The sequence below is a fragment of the Fundulus heteroclitus genome, chromosome 5, assembly GCF_011125445.2.
Source record: "Fundulus heteroclitus isolate FHET01 chromosome 5, MU-UCD_Fhet_4.1, whole genome shotgun sequence".
Taxonomy (NCBI): domain Eukaryota; kingdom Metazoa; phylum Chordata; class Actinopteri; order Cyprinodontiformes; family Fundulidae; genus Fundulus; species Fundulus heteroclitus.
The window spans coordinates 38035403-38052010 of record NC_046365.1 but is presented as its reverse complement, the minus strand read 5'-3'; the positions used below and the strand labels follow the sequence as shown (position 1 = coordinate 38052010).

The 16608-nt window shown below is 42.2% G+C and overlaps 1 protein-coding gene across 1 annotated transcript; it reads left to right on the top strand.

The window, feature by feature from the left end:
• The first annotated feature begins 650 nt into the window (after positions 1 to 650).
• Positions 651 to 14836, top strand: LOC118563056 (nephronectin). Its single transcript, XM_036136654.1, has 7 exons — positions 651 to 870; positions 4422 to 4504; positions 7760 to 7852; positions 7984 to 8106; positions 8328 to 8447; positions 12657 to 12788; positions 14475 to 14836. The coding sequence occupies exons 1-7, from the start codon at positions 764 to 766 to the stop codon at positions 14684 to 14686; spliced, it is 870 nt and encodes a 289-aa protein (XP_035992547.1). The 5' UTR covers positions 651 to 763; the 3' UTR covers positions 14687 to 14836.
• The last annotated feature ends 1772 nt before the right edge of the window (positions 14837 to 16608 follow it).

The window sequence follows — 16608 nt, the reverse complement described above, 5'->3', positions numbered from 1 at the left end:
AACTCAGGCTTTCCGCACCTTTAAAGTTTTCTGGAAGTTTGTTCCAGATAAGCAAGACTTTACTTACTTTTACTTCCCTTTTTGCAGTGTAGCAAAAACAGATAATTTCAGCAATGCTTTTAACTGTATGATAAAAAATATAACAATTTTCCACTTCATTGGTCATTGCACCATATCATTGGTCATTGCACAGATCCCTTTGGGAGCAGTGGGCGGCCACTGCCCGGGGAGCATTCTGGGGCTACGGGTCTTGCTCAGGGACCCTGGAGGCAGTCTGAGGGATTCAAACCAATGAACTTGAAGGATGCATCCTGCTCTGACCACTAGGCCACTACTCCATATAATCAAAACCTTGACAAAATACCTTTTGTCTTGCAGAAAAGAGACCTCACGGCATCGTTATATATGGTGCAGACCTAAAATCAACCAATCACTGTTGGGTTTTTACAGGTGTCGGCTTCTGACCGATTAAATTTAACCATCAAAGCATCGTTTACACGCCTGGTTTATGTTGTTCCCTGTTTCCTACAGATCACATCTTCCAGTAAAATACTAGTGCAGAGGAATCTTCAGATCCGTGGGGAAAGGTGTGTGTGTAAGAGTGTCTTTGTGGTCTGGAACGTCTACTTTTCTCCTTCACACAGGTAAATGATCCAGCAGCCTACAATTAGACCACAGGAACCTCCTCCACTCCTGTCCTTTGTTAAGACAAAACACACTTTACATCGGATAGAGACGAGGTCATCGCCGATGGAGGACTCTGATGTGTCTCTTGGTTCTGAGGTTGAAGAAAATGATTAAAACAGGAAAAGGTCTCCTTGTTGCACTGCTTCACACGTCTTTGCTCTCGTCGGCTCGCCTTCAGCCAAGGTAAGACTTCTTTTCTGTGTCTTTTGCAAAAACAATCTGGCTTTTATTGAACAAAATGTTATTAAATATTTACTGTAAGTAGCGATTATAAAAAAAAAAATTGAGAAGAATTCCAAGCTGAATATATCTAAATATACGAGAAAGTGTCTCTGCTGTTTGTTAACATCTCTAAAAAGCATTGCTGGTGAAACTTTTGGCAGAGACGTAACTGGCTGGTGTCGGATCCTTTACTGACCCATGAAATCTGGCCTTTACGACTGTGATGGAATAAGAAAACATTTTTTTTTAATGGTGTAACTGTACACAGCTGCTTTATATGGCTTGTGATGCGTCACTCGGTGCAGTTTCTTTCCACATTAATGCAGCAATAAAAATGGCCACTTGGCCGCGAAAAGACGTTTGAGAAGATTACCGACCTATGTGGCATAGATGGTCAACATTACCCAGCAGACAGAAAAAAAAAACGTGTTTGCAGCCTTAAAGAATCAGATTTCCTCTGTTTCTGGTTTTATGTCACACTCAAACAACTTTTTATATCAATAGTGAATACAAATTGCAATTTTAAAATGCTCACAGCATTTATTTAGAGCAAAAAAGCTATTCAAACCAATCCTTTATGACACAATAATTTCCTCCCCTCATGAATTAACTATGATTACCCACACTCTTTGGTTTGTTTTACAGTTCAGCTCACACTGATTACTGTCTGACCAGCAAAATAAACTAAAAAAGCTTAAATAGTGCCTGTCTGACGACACTAAAACTGGGCCCGAAAGATTTTAAAAAGCATCACATCGTGCCCTGATCCGACGATATTCAAGAACAAATGAGAACCAAAGCATCCGACATTTATCAAAGGGTTGCAGAATCATTTCTACACACATTAATGAGAATAAATAACATTACCAACCATTAAACATGGTGGTGGGGGTCCTCTTGTGGCTCAGGCTACATCCTGGAGACGTGGAGGATGCCCTCCCTAACTTGGTCCTTGTGTGGTGTCTGCCTGGGGCTCTATGTGGGCCCCCCTGCTTAGTCCCATCTTACTGCCGTGGGTTGGTGCAGGCCCTGGGCTCCTGGGGGACCGGGCCCATCCTGAGAGATAGCAGTGAGGCTGCACCGAGGGGGCCTGGGGCCAAATGTCTCACCTTTTGCCTCTTTGTTCTGGGTGTTGCTGCTCCTGTGTTTCACTGATTGGATACCTCTAAACGGGGGTCATGGTCACCCCGGGGCGATGCTCCACACGTAGTGCAGCTTCGTCCAGCTGAACTCTGTGTTACTATGTGAAGCGACATCGTTTGAGCCTGCAGCAACTCCCCAGGTCCGCTTCAGCTCTGTAAAGAACGGAGTAAAACCTCCGGATGTTGCACAATTTGTGCGGCAGCGTGGTATCTATACGGCTCACTACCATGTTAGCCTGTTACCACCTGGGGGGGGGGGGGGGGGGGGGGGGGGGTATTTAATTTTGCAACAAACTCACAACAATATGATATGTTTCTACTATGGGTAAGCACACTAGTACCAATAATATCTTTCCAGAACTTTGCTTCAAAAAACCCAGAGAAACTGCAGAGAAGCAAAACACAACAAAATGGACGTGTTGAGGCTTTAACAATCTGTTTAGGCTGGAAAACCATCCAGTTCATAAAATTAAACAGTTTTTACAAACAGCAGAGGGCAAAAAAAAAATCCTGCACAGAATGAATGGTGGCAAATTTTCTTATCAAGGTAAGTTTGCTTGGAAGAATAATTGGAATGCAATTAACTTCAAAGTTATTTTAAGTTAAAGAAAATGATCTTATCTGTAAAAACCTCAGTTGCACTCTGTTTAAGCCCACGTTTTGTTTTGGGATTTTTTGCATTTAAAGGGCTTCACTGGTAAGTTTTCTTTTTAAATCATCACAAACTTCCAGAAAAAGAGCTCTAACTTTTTCTGTGGAGTCCAGCGTGTCTGAGGATCATCTCCAAAAAAAAAAAAAAAAAGATTCAGCTTCGGCCTTTTGGTTGCCACCAGTGCAGAGCCGTGGGAAGATGGTCATAAGCTGTGTTTCCCCTTCAACCTGTTGACGTGCCCTTGGGCAATGCACTTCATCCCAAATTGCTGACCTATCAGTGTATTAATGTGTGAGCATTGTGATCTGGACAGCTGGGCGGATTTACCAGCAGTGTGACGGTGCTTTGAGAGGTTATCTATTACTAGATAAGTGATATTGTGTGTCTGAGTTTCTGCTCATATACAGCGACTTCTGTCCATAAAAAGCATTAAAAACACACCGACCTTCAGCAGCTCATTCCACTCAGCCCCTGCAGACATTTGGGGACTTCTGGAGCAGAAAAGGTGATCGTTACCTTTAATCACCTCTCATCCAGGGGAGTTATCTCACTCATCACAAAACCCTCCATGAATGAAGGATGGGATCAAAACGTTCTTCAACAGCAACTTTGGTGATGAACAATGTTTGTTTTTTGTTTTTTTTCCCAATCTTCATGGAGCATTGCGTTGCAAACGGCATTTCTCACTAAAAGCCTTTAAAGCTTATAAAAGATTTAAAGTACACCTTGCAAACACCCTACAAAATAGATACTTATGAAATAAAACAACACATTTCTGTAGACTGTACACCTTCAGAGTCTGCCGGATGATGGTTTTGTATTTCTGTCTTTCTTTTCTACTTTCTTACCATACCATACCATATTTATTAATTTATTCATAAAGAACGAAGATCAACAAAGTGCTACACACATACAACTGAAAATGACTGTAAAGTTAAAATAGACAAATAAAACACGGGTCAAGTTGAAACAGACAAACGAGACAGTTTAAAAACAGTAAAATAGTTTAAAGATCTCTTAGTTCCCTTTGGTTTAGGGCAGAGGTGTCCAATGTGCGGCCCGGGGGCCATTTGCGGCCCCTGCGCTGATTTTGTGCGGCCCCTAAAAATGCATTTCAAGAAAGATTTGGCTGGTGCAGATATAAACTTATTATATTTATTATTATTATTACAGATAAGTTCAAATATAATTGAATGTGAGGTGCAACAGAAAACATTTGCCTTTTAATAACCACACTTTTTTACATTATCTTTAATTTAATAATAAATAGGACCGCATCTATCTGACTTTTACTCAAACGTAGACATTGGTGCATTAAAATCTGATTGGAATTTGTTTATTAGAATTGGCTAAACACAGATAATCTAATGTGTTTATTTAAAATTTTCGTATTTTGTAGCACAAGTTTAAAAAAAAATCACAAAAATATTTTGGTTTAGTCATTTATTTGTATTAATTCTATGGTCCTCGAGTGATTTTTTTCACTTGACAGTTTCGGCCCACAAGCCGTAAAGTTTGGACACCCCTGGTTTAGGGAAAGCAAGGAGAGCCAGCTAACCGCAGTCAATACGTTTATATTTATTCATCACACAAAATGTACGGGAGGAGAAAAAAAAAGCAGCAAGTCTTCATGGGAGTCTGGACGTATGTTTTGACATGAGGCGCCAAAGTTGTCGCCACGTTTAATGATCAAGCATCTTTTGTCTCGGTCACCTCAGAACGTCGGAGGACGCTCTGCAAAACGTCTGGAGTCAAACAGAACCGGGACGCGTTGGACGAACGGCTGACGGCGACTGTCAGCGTAAGTGTTTCTGCAAATGAGGTTGCTTTGACTTCTGTCTGTTCCAAAGCGGTGTTGAGCTGAAAGAACAAAGGTTTACACCAATTTATGAGACAAACGGCCATGATAGCCAGTTTTAATGTATGCTTCAGTCTCTACGTCTTTGGTTAGGGGAAATTCTTTGATGAATGACATCAAAGAATTTGATGCAAGTCATGCCGCCCTGAGCAAAAAAACCCTCTAATTCTCTGGCTGCAGCCTTATTAGTTACATAATGACACATAATGGGAAAGAGGAAATAGTTCGTTTTAACTTTTTTTTTGGTAATTTGTTAGTTTGCCATGACACTTCAAACTGAGCTGAGGTTGATTGCGTGAATCTTCTGCACCTTGACCGGAGTCCCCCTGCTGAATGTATTTCAATCTGAAAAACTCACACAGAAAGAAAAGGCAATTAGAAGAATTTTATTGATACAATATTTTAAGAGTTTGGCGCTCAGACCTCGGCAGGAAAAATTCACGCTGAATTATACTTGAATATGCATAAGCAGGCGTATGAGAATAGGGATATTTCCCCCCAGGTCTGAAACTGGTGGTGGAGTGGAGATAAACAAAGTTTGTTCAGTCCATATGATGATCTGTTTGAGCTAGATGTCCGACTTGATAAACACAGGTTTGCATGAACTGTCCATGATGAGCAAGCATGAAGCAACTGTGGAGAGGAAAAACTCCCCTTTGGGAAGAAACCTCTGGCAGAACCAGGCTCAGCATGGCGGTCTTCTGCCGGACCGTTTTAAGGAGTGACTGGGAATTCCATAAGAGTCCAGGAGGAATTACACTCTGATAGGGACGAGGTTGAAGGAGGACCGTAGGAAAGCCAGGCGGAGCTTGGTACGATGGTGGAGAAGGGGATGGAGGTGGGTTGAAACCAGTCAACAGAGTCCAAACCGGACACGGCGCAGCCACCGCTTGCTCACTGAGGAGAATGCCGAGACGAGGATGTGGAGTTCTTTTTAAGATGAACCCAGGATGCTGATTGGCTTCGAGGAGGAGCAGTTCAAAGCTGATTGGCTTGTGTCGGAGGCGGATGAGTTTCTGATTGATGGAGGTAGGCAATAGAGTTTCTTCAGTCTGAATTTTCGCTTAAGCTGCATGTTTCTATTTAAAGTATCAACGTTCCAGACCAAATCAGCGCAGAAACAAAGCGAAGGAGAGGGGATTAAAAAAACTGTCCGTTGACCTAAGGGACTGGACTGTGTCAAAGCAAGAATCTGGGGAAGGATGGGGAGAAAAATCTGTAGAATTGAAGTGGTTTGGTCACCGGTTTTTGGAAAAGAGAACTGGAACCATCTAGATCTAAGTAACAAGGAAGGGGGGGCTTTGGTCAAAGAAGCAACCAATAATCCATTGAACTATATTCTCTTGTTGAGATAAGGACCATCCATGAGGTGAGCTATTACTAATGCACTCCAAAAATCAGGCCTATCTGTCTGTAGTGACCAGACAGACATGGCAGCCTGCTAACATTTACCAGAAATGCACCTAAGAGTTCGTCAAAACCAGGAAAAACTAAATCCTCTGGTCTGTTGAAACCAAAACCTCGCGGTCATTTTAGGAAGAAAATCAGGCACAGCACATCGTCTGGCTCTAAATATCCCTACTCTGAAGCATGGTGGAGATTCTTCAAGGAAATCTCCTCCAGAACGCTCTGAGGAGACGATTCATCTTCTAACGCGACAATAGCGTCATGATTTGGGGTTTGGTTCGTGTTTTTGGGGCTGACTGAACCCCCCCTCCCCATTCCATGCTCCACTCTGCCATCTTCTACCATCGGCAGCCATTCCTGCCCGCCTGTCATCTGCGTCCTTTTCAACAAATCTCTTAAAATGGGTTAGGCTTGAATATCGGGTTCCCCGATCCACACATTACACAATAGCTGAAAGGAAAGCGTGAAGACAACAAAGAATGGCTGCAGTCTGAGGATGCCCTCGAATGACCCGAGCCGAGCCAGGTCCTCTTTGGAAAGACCTAAGAAGGTCTGTCTGCAGATGTGACCCATCCATCTGAGCAGACAAGAGACTTTAGGCCCGTTTACACTACACTTTTTTAACCGAGCCGAGACCAGTCCGAGCTCAGTAACCGAGATAACTCTTGTGTGTAAATGGTCAGCAGACTGAACTAGACCGTGCTAAACATAACCGGACCGCGCTGACTGCAGACCAGTTCCCTAGTAGGTCTCGGCCTGTTTTTTTTTCTGGCACGGTTATCTGATGACGAAGAGCGCATGAGCAGACCGCGTCATGCCCTTACAGTCAGCTGGCTGTCTGCAGTTTTTCCGCCGTGTCTGGCTGCACGTCCCGATTCACACTCCGTTCAGACAAATTTCAGACATTCATAATAATACTAGCTTCCTTACCGTGCCACACGATTTCCAGAGATGATTCTGCTTAGCAGTGTGATGAACCTCTGTGTCTATTTTTGTTTCCTGCGTCTGTAAATCCTTATTAGACGTTTGTTTGTCTTATCCACGTCCCAAAAGCCGACTCTGTCCAACCATAACATCCTGAATGTTACGGGTGCAGCTGTTTGGTTTTGCTGCTTCCGCCGTCAATCCCAGAGAGCGGTAGTACCGCAGATCGCCACTAGGAGGCGAGGAGCAACCAAGGAACCGGGATAGTGTGATGTGTAAACAGTCGTCTTGGCTTGGTTAACTGATCCAAGCTCAGACTGGTCTCGGCTCGGCTCGGTTAAAAAAGTGTAGTGTAAACGGGCCTTTTGATTACTGCCAAAGGTGCTTCAATGAAATATAACTGTGATTCTTATTATTCTCGGCAGAAAAGGCCTATGCGGGGTCGTGAAAAGCCCAACCCGACTACCCCTTTGCAAGGCATGCAAAATGCAGAACTCTAACTGCGACGTGATCCTCTGCCGGGTCCTGATGGTACTGGTTCAACATGTGGTGCTGTCATGTATAAGCAAAACCCATCCAGCAACAAATGCCGAACAGTTAGCAGCCAAATATTGTTGAGTATTTCTCTGCTTTCAGCCAAAAGCGCAAACGATGTGCAGCCGAGACGCACGGCTCCAAGCAAACCCTCCAAAAACCGCTCTGAATCTGCAGGATTCACCAACAGGCAACCGTTGGCTTAAAAAGAGAGAGAATTTAGTTTCGTCCGTCATGCAAGATGCATTTATTTTTCATTTAGCTAAATAAAAAAAGTATGTAACTGCTCTTATGATGTTAGGGGGTTAACGTTGTGGCGGTTCGGCTCCACAGCAGCGTGCAGGAAGCCCTGCGTAAATGGAAAATGTGTGGGACCAGACAAGTGTTCGTGCTCGGCGGGATACGAAGGACCACACTGTGATGAAGGTGGAGTGTAATTTCTGAAACCGCTGCCAGGCTTGTGTTTTCAATTTCTCCGCCATTACCTGTGTCCTTCTGGATCATTTAGCGCGAGGATTTCTATCTACTGCGTTAATGATGTTCCGTATTAACTCCAGATGTGAATGAGTGCGGTTTGCCGAAGAGACCCTGTTCCCAGCGCTGCATGAACACGCCGGGCAGCTACCGTTGCTACTGCGAGCCGGCACACACTCTCAGCGCAGACGGATACACCTGCACCAGTGAGTAAAGTCCCCTTTCAACCAAACATTTCATTAAAATGGCAACGAGGAATCTATCTTAGTCATTTTTAGTAGGTAAACCAGGACATGGAACAGATTTATACGCCTGAATTTGCTGCATAACAGCTAGAAAAGCTGTTTTTTTAATCTTGTTTGGCTTCAGTTGTGGTCCGAACGTTGCACATTCTGCTTCACGGTGGCTCGGCCGCTCTCTCTTTTAGGAGATACCACATGTTTCCCCCTGCGCTGCCAGTTTGGCTGCCAGTTGGAGCGATGGGGAGCAGCTCGATGCCTGTGTCCACCTGGCCTCCACCTGGCGGCTGATAGAGAGACCTGTAAAGGTAGGGCGCCGTTAAAGAGACACACGTCGCTGAGTAGCAGCTATTAGACGGGACACGAGGTGAACATATTCGATTTCCTTTCAGTCCCCATCGTGTTGTTGACTGACTGAGACGTCTTCCCAGTGAAACCTTACCTCTGTTGGCACTTTAGGTTTTAAATGCCAAACCATGAAAGGTCCATCTTATAGCTGCATTTCATCAATGATAGTCTCAGAAATTAAAGCATCGTATCTAATTCACCTTAAACTAGGCGTTCTGTAACGTTACAACTTCAAACTTCTGTTTATTCAATTGGATTTTGTTTTTTGTTTTTGTTTTTGCAAACAAAAGCTGAAAAGGGAAAGTTTTTTCAACATTGTTTTGTTCTTGAAAAGGCAAGGCAAGGCAAATTTATTTATATAGCACAATTCAGTACAGAGACAATGCAAAGTGCTTTACATGATTAAAATATAGCAAAATAAAACAGAATAAAAGCAAGTAGGAATAAAATATAGATAGAAAATAGAACAAAAAAAGTGGTGATTTAGTTAACTAGGACAGTTGAAGGCAATTTTAAACAAATGTGTTTTTAATCTTGATTTAAAGGAACTAAGGTTTTCCACATCTTTACAGTTTTCTGGAAGTTTGTTCCAGATAATTGGAGCATAGGAACTAAATGCTGCTTCTCCTTGTTTAGTTCTGGTTCTAGGTATGCAGAGTAGGCTGGAGCCAGAAGACCTTAGTGATCTGGATGGTTGATACACTGACAACAAAATCAGTGTATCAATTGTCTCAGAAATTAAAGCATCGTATCTAATTCACCTTAAACTAGGCGTTCTGTAACGTTACAACCTCAAACTTCTGTTTATTCAATTGGATTTTGTTTTTTGTTTTTGCAAACAAAAGCTGCAAAGGGAAAGTTTTTTCAACATTGTTTTGTTCTTGAAAATATGAAAAGTGTGCATTTGTGTTCAGCCACCTTCACTCAACACAACTTAATAAAATGCAGTGCAACCAGTTGCCGTCTTCTGAGGTCTTCAGATAGTCGTGTATGATTTTAAAAAGTGGGAATTAACTAGATGAGCAGCCAGGAGGTCCCTGGTTACCCTGGAGGAGCTGCAGAGAGCCATGGCTCAGGTGAGAGAATATGCTGACAGGACCACTTTAGGTTTTAAATGCCAAACCATAAAAGAAACAAGGTGTTATGGCTCAGTAGGTCCACCTTATAGCTGCATTTCATCAATGATAGTCTCAGAAATTAAAGCATCGTGTCTAATTGACCTTAAACTAGGCAGTCTGTAACGTTACAACCTCAAACTTCTGTTTATTCTATTGGAATTTGTTTAGTTTTTTTGTTTTTGCTAACAAAAGCTGCTAAGGGAAAGTTTTTCAACATTATTTTGTTCTTGAAAATATGAGAAGTGTGCATTTGTGTTCAGCCACCTTTACTCAACACAACTTAATAAAATGCAGTGCAACCAGTTGCCGTCTTCTGAGGTCTTCTGATAGTCGTGTATGATTTTAAAAAGTGGGAATTAACCAGATGAGCAGCCAGGAGGTCCCTGGTTACCCTGGAGGAGCTGCAGAGAGCCATGGCTCAGGTGGGAGAATATGCTCACAGGACCACAAATCTGCGCTTTTATACAAGGGTGCCAAGATGCAATTTTGCTGAAAGAAAGCCACAGCAAACGTGTGAAAGAAGGTGCTGTTGTGTTTAGGTGAGCCTAAATTTGAAGATGTGGTGGAAAACTAACACTGCAAATCCCCCCGAACACACGATCTCCATGATGAAACTGTGGGAACTCATTTCAGAGTCAACGGATGGATCTAAATACTGGGCAATCCTGGAAAAGAAGAACCTGTTAGAGGCTCCAAAAGACCAAAAACCCTGACCCTGGCACAGAGGTGCACCTCCAAACTGGACAAATATGCAGCCAGAGAAACAATTATATCGAAGTTCAGACATTAAACCGACAGAAAATCTGTAGCAAGACTTGAAGATTGATGTTCAGAGTCTGAGCCATGTTGCAGTTTTCATGCAGACTCATACCCACCAAAAGGCCGGCTGATTGCAAAAGCACTGCACACTTTTCAGATGTTTAACTGCATAAATTTGGAGGAAAATAAACATGTATAATTTCCCTTCATCTTTACAAATATATGGTCTATCAAATGAAGTCCCTACATAATACATTTAAGTTATTCAAAGCATCATAATCCTCTAATATATGTTTAAACAGATATAATTCTCTTCCTTCTACGGGATCTTAACTGCAGTCTGTCTCTGTAGTCCCAGAGAAACCTTTGCATGAAACCTGTGAATCGCGTTTGTGGTTAAAGAAACTAAAGCACAGTTTTCCAGAGATGTTAGCCCAGCTCTCTGCAGCAGTGTTAGTAGTGGCAGTCTGCCCAAGCAATTATCAAAAGCCTCTAATTAACCAAAGAAAACAGACTGCGGAGTCTCGTCGGTGTCCGGTTGTGACCTCCGTTAACTCAGGAGGCGACGGCTTCTGTCCTGTAATGACGCTAGGCTCTCCCACGGCTGTATGGGGAACGTTCTCACCCGCTGGGAACGAAATCCGAGTCCGAATGAAGTCACAGCCTCATCCTCACTGTTGTGAAGCTGTTTCTGAGGTATTACCGGATAAAACTGAGTTCTGTCTTAGATCTGTAAGGGATGTCACGTCCAACGGAGCACTGCTGGAGCTGCTGGTCTGAAAGCCATCGCTGTTTGTCGTGTTTAGCAACCAAACTAAGTAGGCCTACTCATAACAACCCGCGGCGATATCAATGTATTCCTGTGCAATTCATGCATTCAAACATGACATTTAATAACAAGCTGTGTGGCAATAAACAGTTCATTTTCATGTCTGTCACTACACAGTAAAGAATGGAGAGCTGATGTTAAAGTTTTTTTTATGTCCTGTCTGGCAATGTAGCATTAAGCATGATTGTCTTAACGCCAAAAAGAGCTAAACAGATTTTGCTTTCACAAGTGGAGCTTTACTGCTTTCACCATAGTGCTCCGCTTGATTTATACATACAAGAAGCTTTATTAGATTTTATGCTGGAACTATTTCATGTTAATGGACACTAAAACAGGTAGAAGAGGAAAAAAGGAGAGAAACAGATGAGACAAAATGCTAAAAGGGAGAAAAGGTGAAAGAAAGAGGAGAGAAAAGGGAGAGAGCAATAAAACATCTTCAGAGTCTGCTTCTACACCTGCAAAGAGAGATATAAAAAGATCAGCACCACCAGCCGATAAAGTATTACAGATACAATCAATTAATGTCTTGATACCATTACTGACTAACGCTGGATATCTGGTCCCTCTGTTTTTAGAATAAATTGTTTTATTCTCCAAAGAAAAATGTAGTCCACAAATCATCACTTTAGTGACCTGCTGCAGAGACCTAATGTTGGACTGCTCCTCCAAAATCAGCTCTGATGTTTGGCACATCTAGTTAAGTTTGAGATTTGAGGTGGAGTTGAAGGTAGTCCTTGTTCATTTTATCATCTGCTTTATGCAATGAGTCTCTGGCAACGAAGCAGCACCTCACCGTGAGGCTGCCACCGCCGAGCGTGACAGATTGGTGCCTCATTAGGAATTCTTGTCATTGCCGCCAAAACAGCTCGATCTTTGCCTCGTCCGACCACTTTCCTCCAGAAGACATTTGGTTTGTTTGTCCGGCTGCAAGTTATGATCGAGCTTCTCAAGGTCCAGCTCGGAGCTCGATCATCTTTCCTGGAAAGTGATTACCAGCAAGCCTTGGTGTTTTTGTTTTTTAGGTCTTTTCTAAACTTTTAAACAAGTTAGGTTCCAAAGCACCAATTGAAACTTGACAGAAAAATGCTTAGAAGCCAGAAAAATAGTTAGTGTGAATATTCTAGGTAAATGCTGACCATTCAAGAAAACAATTTAGGTTTTTACACTTCAAAATCAGAAGACCTCATTCCAAATGCCTGAAACGAACTACTGTATATTACTGTTTGTGTCCGTTCTTGTCTTTTAGCAGCTTTTCAAAGCTTTACTACAAACAACTAGCTGCACGCTCCGGCCAGTCATTTGGGCCTTTCAGAAGTAAATTGCTGCTTTGAGCAAAGACACAGACACCTTTTGCCATCCTGAGTTTTTTCTAAGAACAGAAAGGACTTTGCTGCCTTTCGGCCCGTTAATAGAAGCAGATGTCTAACCCTTTGTTTGTCGGATGCGTCTGCATTTCGTTGCAGACGTAGATGAGTGTCGGACGGCTAACGTGTGTCCGCCACGGCGGACCTGCAGGAACACCTTTGGCAGCTTCGTTTGTGTCTGCAGAGACGGCTTCGTGATGCGAAGCCTGCGGGGATCCGTGGAGTGTAGAGGTAAAGTGTACATAAACACCCACATCTTGCAGTAATACACAGCTTTAGGTGTATTTAAATAGCGTTTTAACTAGTCCGACGACCCCAAAGTGCTTCACACTACAGTCAGTCGTTCACACCCTGACGGTGGTGAGCTATGTTAGAAGCCACCACCGTCGGCGCCACCGGACGCTCTGACTGCTGGCAATGCGGGTAAAGTGTCTTGCCCAAGGACACAACGACTCAGACGGTCAGAAGGGGTGGATTGAACCGGTAATAACCCCGCCCCCTCCCCCTAATCGCAGGACGAACTCCCTAACTCCTGCGCAACTGTCCCATAAAATCCTTTTTTTGTGTTTTTATTTTATAATGCCTCAAACAGGCTGGAAAAAACATCCAGTTATTCTCATCTGTAATATTCTAAATAGCCAGAATTTGGTTTATAGCATAAATCTAATCAAAGAAACACGAAACGTTTTTTGGCATTTGCTCAAGGGTTGGTTAAAAATCTATCTATCTGTGTGTTATGAATATAAAAATCAATTGGTTAAATCTAAACAGTGTGGTCTTCATTATTTCATAAAACCGTGTTAATCTTTTAAGATCTGGTAGAGACACAGATTAGGAACAGGCTTTTTTGGGGGAGTATTAAAGAGATAAAATTAGTAATATGAGAAAACAGTCATAGGAGAGTAAAGTAAAAAAAAGACAAAAGTGGTAATATTATGAGAAAAACGTCATATTATGAGAATTAAGCAGGAATTTCCAGAATAGTCACAGTTTCCAGAACTATTTTAGTCCTGGAGTAAAAGGGCCAAGTTATATTATTTTAATTATTTTTATTCTTCACAAGAATAAAGTCAGGAGAATGAAGCCAAAGGGATACAAAAAAAACTCGCAATATTACATAAATAGAAATATTACGAATATAAAGCATATGAGATTAAAGTCCGTCTGATACTGTTTAAGTGTCTGAGTCTAACAGCAGATTTGCCACATTCAACATGGCGGACGCTCTGACTCATCCGAAGCATAGGCAGACCCCGCCCAACGAGGCGCCTGTATATAATGTCTATGAGCGCACAAACGTTTTTAGACATTTTTAAAGGAAAAATAAGCGACGTTTCACCACTAGGTGGAGCTAGAGCGCAGTCTGTAGACCAAACCAAGATGTGAGACAAGCCATGCCTCTCTCTGCCTTGCTCTACTTTCCACCTCTTCCCCTCCTTTCCCTTCTCCTATGGCTATGTAAACGAGAGACTGGAGAACAACACAGAGATATACGGTACGACGTCATGCCATAGTCCAGCTGAAACATCACCTTTAGTTCTTCACATCACTAATTTGTATGGGCTTCTGTCTAAAATAATGACATTTTGCTTATTGCTGTTTTCTCCAGAGCCTTATTAGTTGCTCATTCGGGCTACAAATTTAAACCAGGAGTGTAAATGGAGACAGAATACCAGGAAGTCTGGACATATTTCAGCAAAGTTCATCAACCTCTGAAAAACTCCTGAAAGACGTTCAGAAAACTATAACAAATGTTGATCTATACCTCCGCTGAAGCATTTCAAGGAACTCTAGCTACCTGTAAGAAAAGTACAAAGAAACTTGCGGTTTTGCAAACTCTTGGAGCAGCCCTTGATCTGCCAACCTTAGATTGTTTAAGCGAATTACTAACCTCCTGCTCTTCTTCTCCTCCTAAAGACAAGGATGAATGTCTGATTGGAAACCACGCATGCAGCCGCCACGCTCGCTGCATCAACACAGAGGGCTCGTACACGTGTCGATGCTTGGAGGACCACTTTGGAAACGGCCGTTCCTGCAGGCGCAGGAGAGCAAGGCAGTCTAAGGCTGCCATGTACTTCATCTACAAACTCTCCAAAAGGACCAGACCTCTGCACGGGTTGTTATTCTAGAGCTGCATGATAGGAAACCGACATATAGACCATGTCCAAAGTTTACATCCACTCATCATCACCATTAAATAAAGTTTAGACCTTTGATGATGTTTTGAACTGTTTTTTTCTTTTTTTACAACATGCAAAGAAGCCAAATTAAAAGTCCAATTTGAATTTATTAGGAGCTGTCTTGAATCCAACAGCCTCCAACACTCAATTCATATCCCACTAAAGTTTGGGAACAAGTTCCAAGTTTCGTCGTCGTAGCCATTAACCAGCTTCTGGCTGGGTTGTTATCAGAAATGTGAGAACTCACTTAAATCTGTCAGTTTCCTGGCATGGACCCAACATCCAAGCATGCACAATGATTTTAATACAGGTTTGGGCTTTGGGATGGCCATTTCAGACACATCATGTAAGCTTGCTTTGTCCGTTCCAAAGCCGTGTTAGGATGTTTGTTTGAGATCATTAACAACATTGGAACATGAAGTAGTGTTGCACCGATACCGATACCACTATCGAACAGGGCGCCGATCCAGCACTAAAATGGTGGTATCGGTATCAGCGAGTACCAACAAATAGGCACCGATACCATTTTGATGTTTGTATGTCACTTGAACGCAGCCTTCTCTCTCCCGACTAGTATTATACATGTTATATAAGTTCATGAAAGTTGCACTATTTTGGCATTTGAGAGCCAAAACTCAGGGTTTAAAAGACATTATTCAATTATTAATGTAATTTTACTGTCTTACTGTTGCACTACTATTATACATGTTATAATTTCACAAACGTTGCACTATTTTGGCCTTTGAGAGCCAAAAGTTTATTCAACTATTGTCACCCATTCCAGGTAGGCAATAAAACGTTCTACTACCCTAAGTAGTATGCAGTTCTTCATATATACACACACACACACATCAATTTCAAACAGATAGTATCGGTATCGGCCAATACTGCACAGCCAGGTATCGGGTATCAGTATCGAGGTCAAAAAATGGCATTGGCGCAACACTAACATGAAGCTCTGTTCAAGTCTCAATCGTCTGACTCAAACTGTCCCCCTCAGATTAAAGAAATCGGTTAAAATCTTCAGGAACAGCCAACAAGAATTATAAACGAGAAAACGTTGGGGCACAGGAGTCAGTTTTACACCAGCATGGACTGGGAGGCTGTTGATAAGGAAGAGAAGGGCAAACTCAATAGAATTTTGCAGCTGCTCGCATTAAAAATCCAAAAGTCTTCTGGAAAAAGGTTTTATAGACAGGCATGCACCAGCTTTCAAGCTCGGTGGTGCCAACGTCATGCTGTGGGTCTGTTTTGCTGCCAGTGGTGCTGCTGCATTGCACAAAGTCGGTGCAATAACTTCATAAGGCACATTTGACCAAATAATAGAGAGCCTGTCAGTATAATTGTGATTGAAACGACTCCACAACAAACACAAATTACCCGCTTCTTGTTTTTAAAAGTCATCCAAGTCCTGTACAATGATTCCACCCCAGCAAAAACTGTTCAAATGAGACATAAAAAGCCAAGAATTAATACAACATTCATGACAATGAAGGAAAGCAAACTTGTAACAGGGAGCTATTTTTTAAGCTAAACTGAAATTTGATAGTTTTTTTTTTTGTTGTTTTTTTTTTGCTGTTTTTCAGGGTTGAGGTTATTGTTTTTTCTTCTTTCCGCTTCTTGCGCTTGCTGTCAGTTTGAGATATGAGCGCACCGGGGACTTCTCTGAGGTTGTTGGGGCCAAAACAAACTCCTCATATTTGTGTAGTCACAAATATGACACGTATGAAATAGTTTGTACCACAAAACATGGAAAGGCTACATTTGTGTCACTGATAATTTCTATAATTTGCGCTTTTAAAATGGTTGCCAAACCTTATAATCTGATAACAAGAGGCTGACCTCTACCGGATCGATAATGGAAGATACTG

What these genes read in the sequence shown, in the direction of transcription:
- LOC118563056 (XM_036136654.1), top strand. Translation starts at nt 764, where the DNA reads ATGTGTCTCTTGGTTCTGAGGTTGAAGAAAATGATTAAAACAGGAAAA. An exon ending in TGATAGAGAGACCTGTAAAG is followed by an intron (nt 8,448 to 12,656) that starts GTAGGGCGCCGT and finishes ATTTCGTTGCAG; the next exon opens with ACGTAGATGAGTGTCGGACG. An exon ending in GGGATCCGTGGAGTGTAGAG is followed by an intron (nt 12,789 to 14,474) that starts GTAAAGTGTACA and finishes CTCCTCCTAAAG; the next exon opens with ACAAGGATGAATGTCTGATT.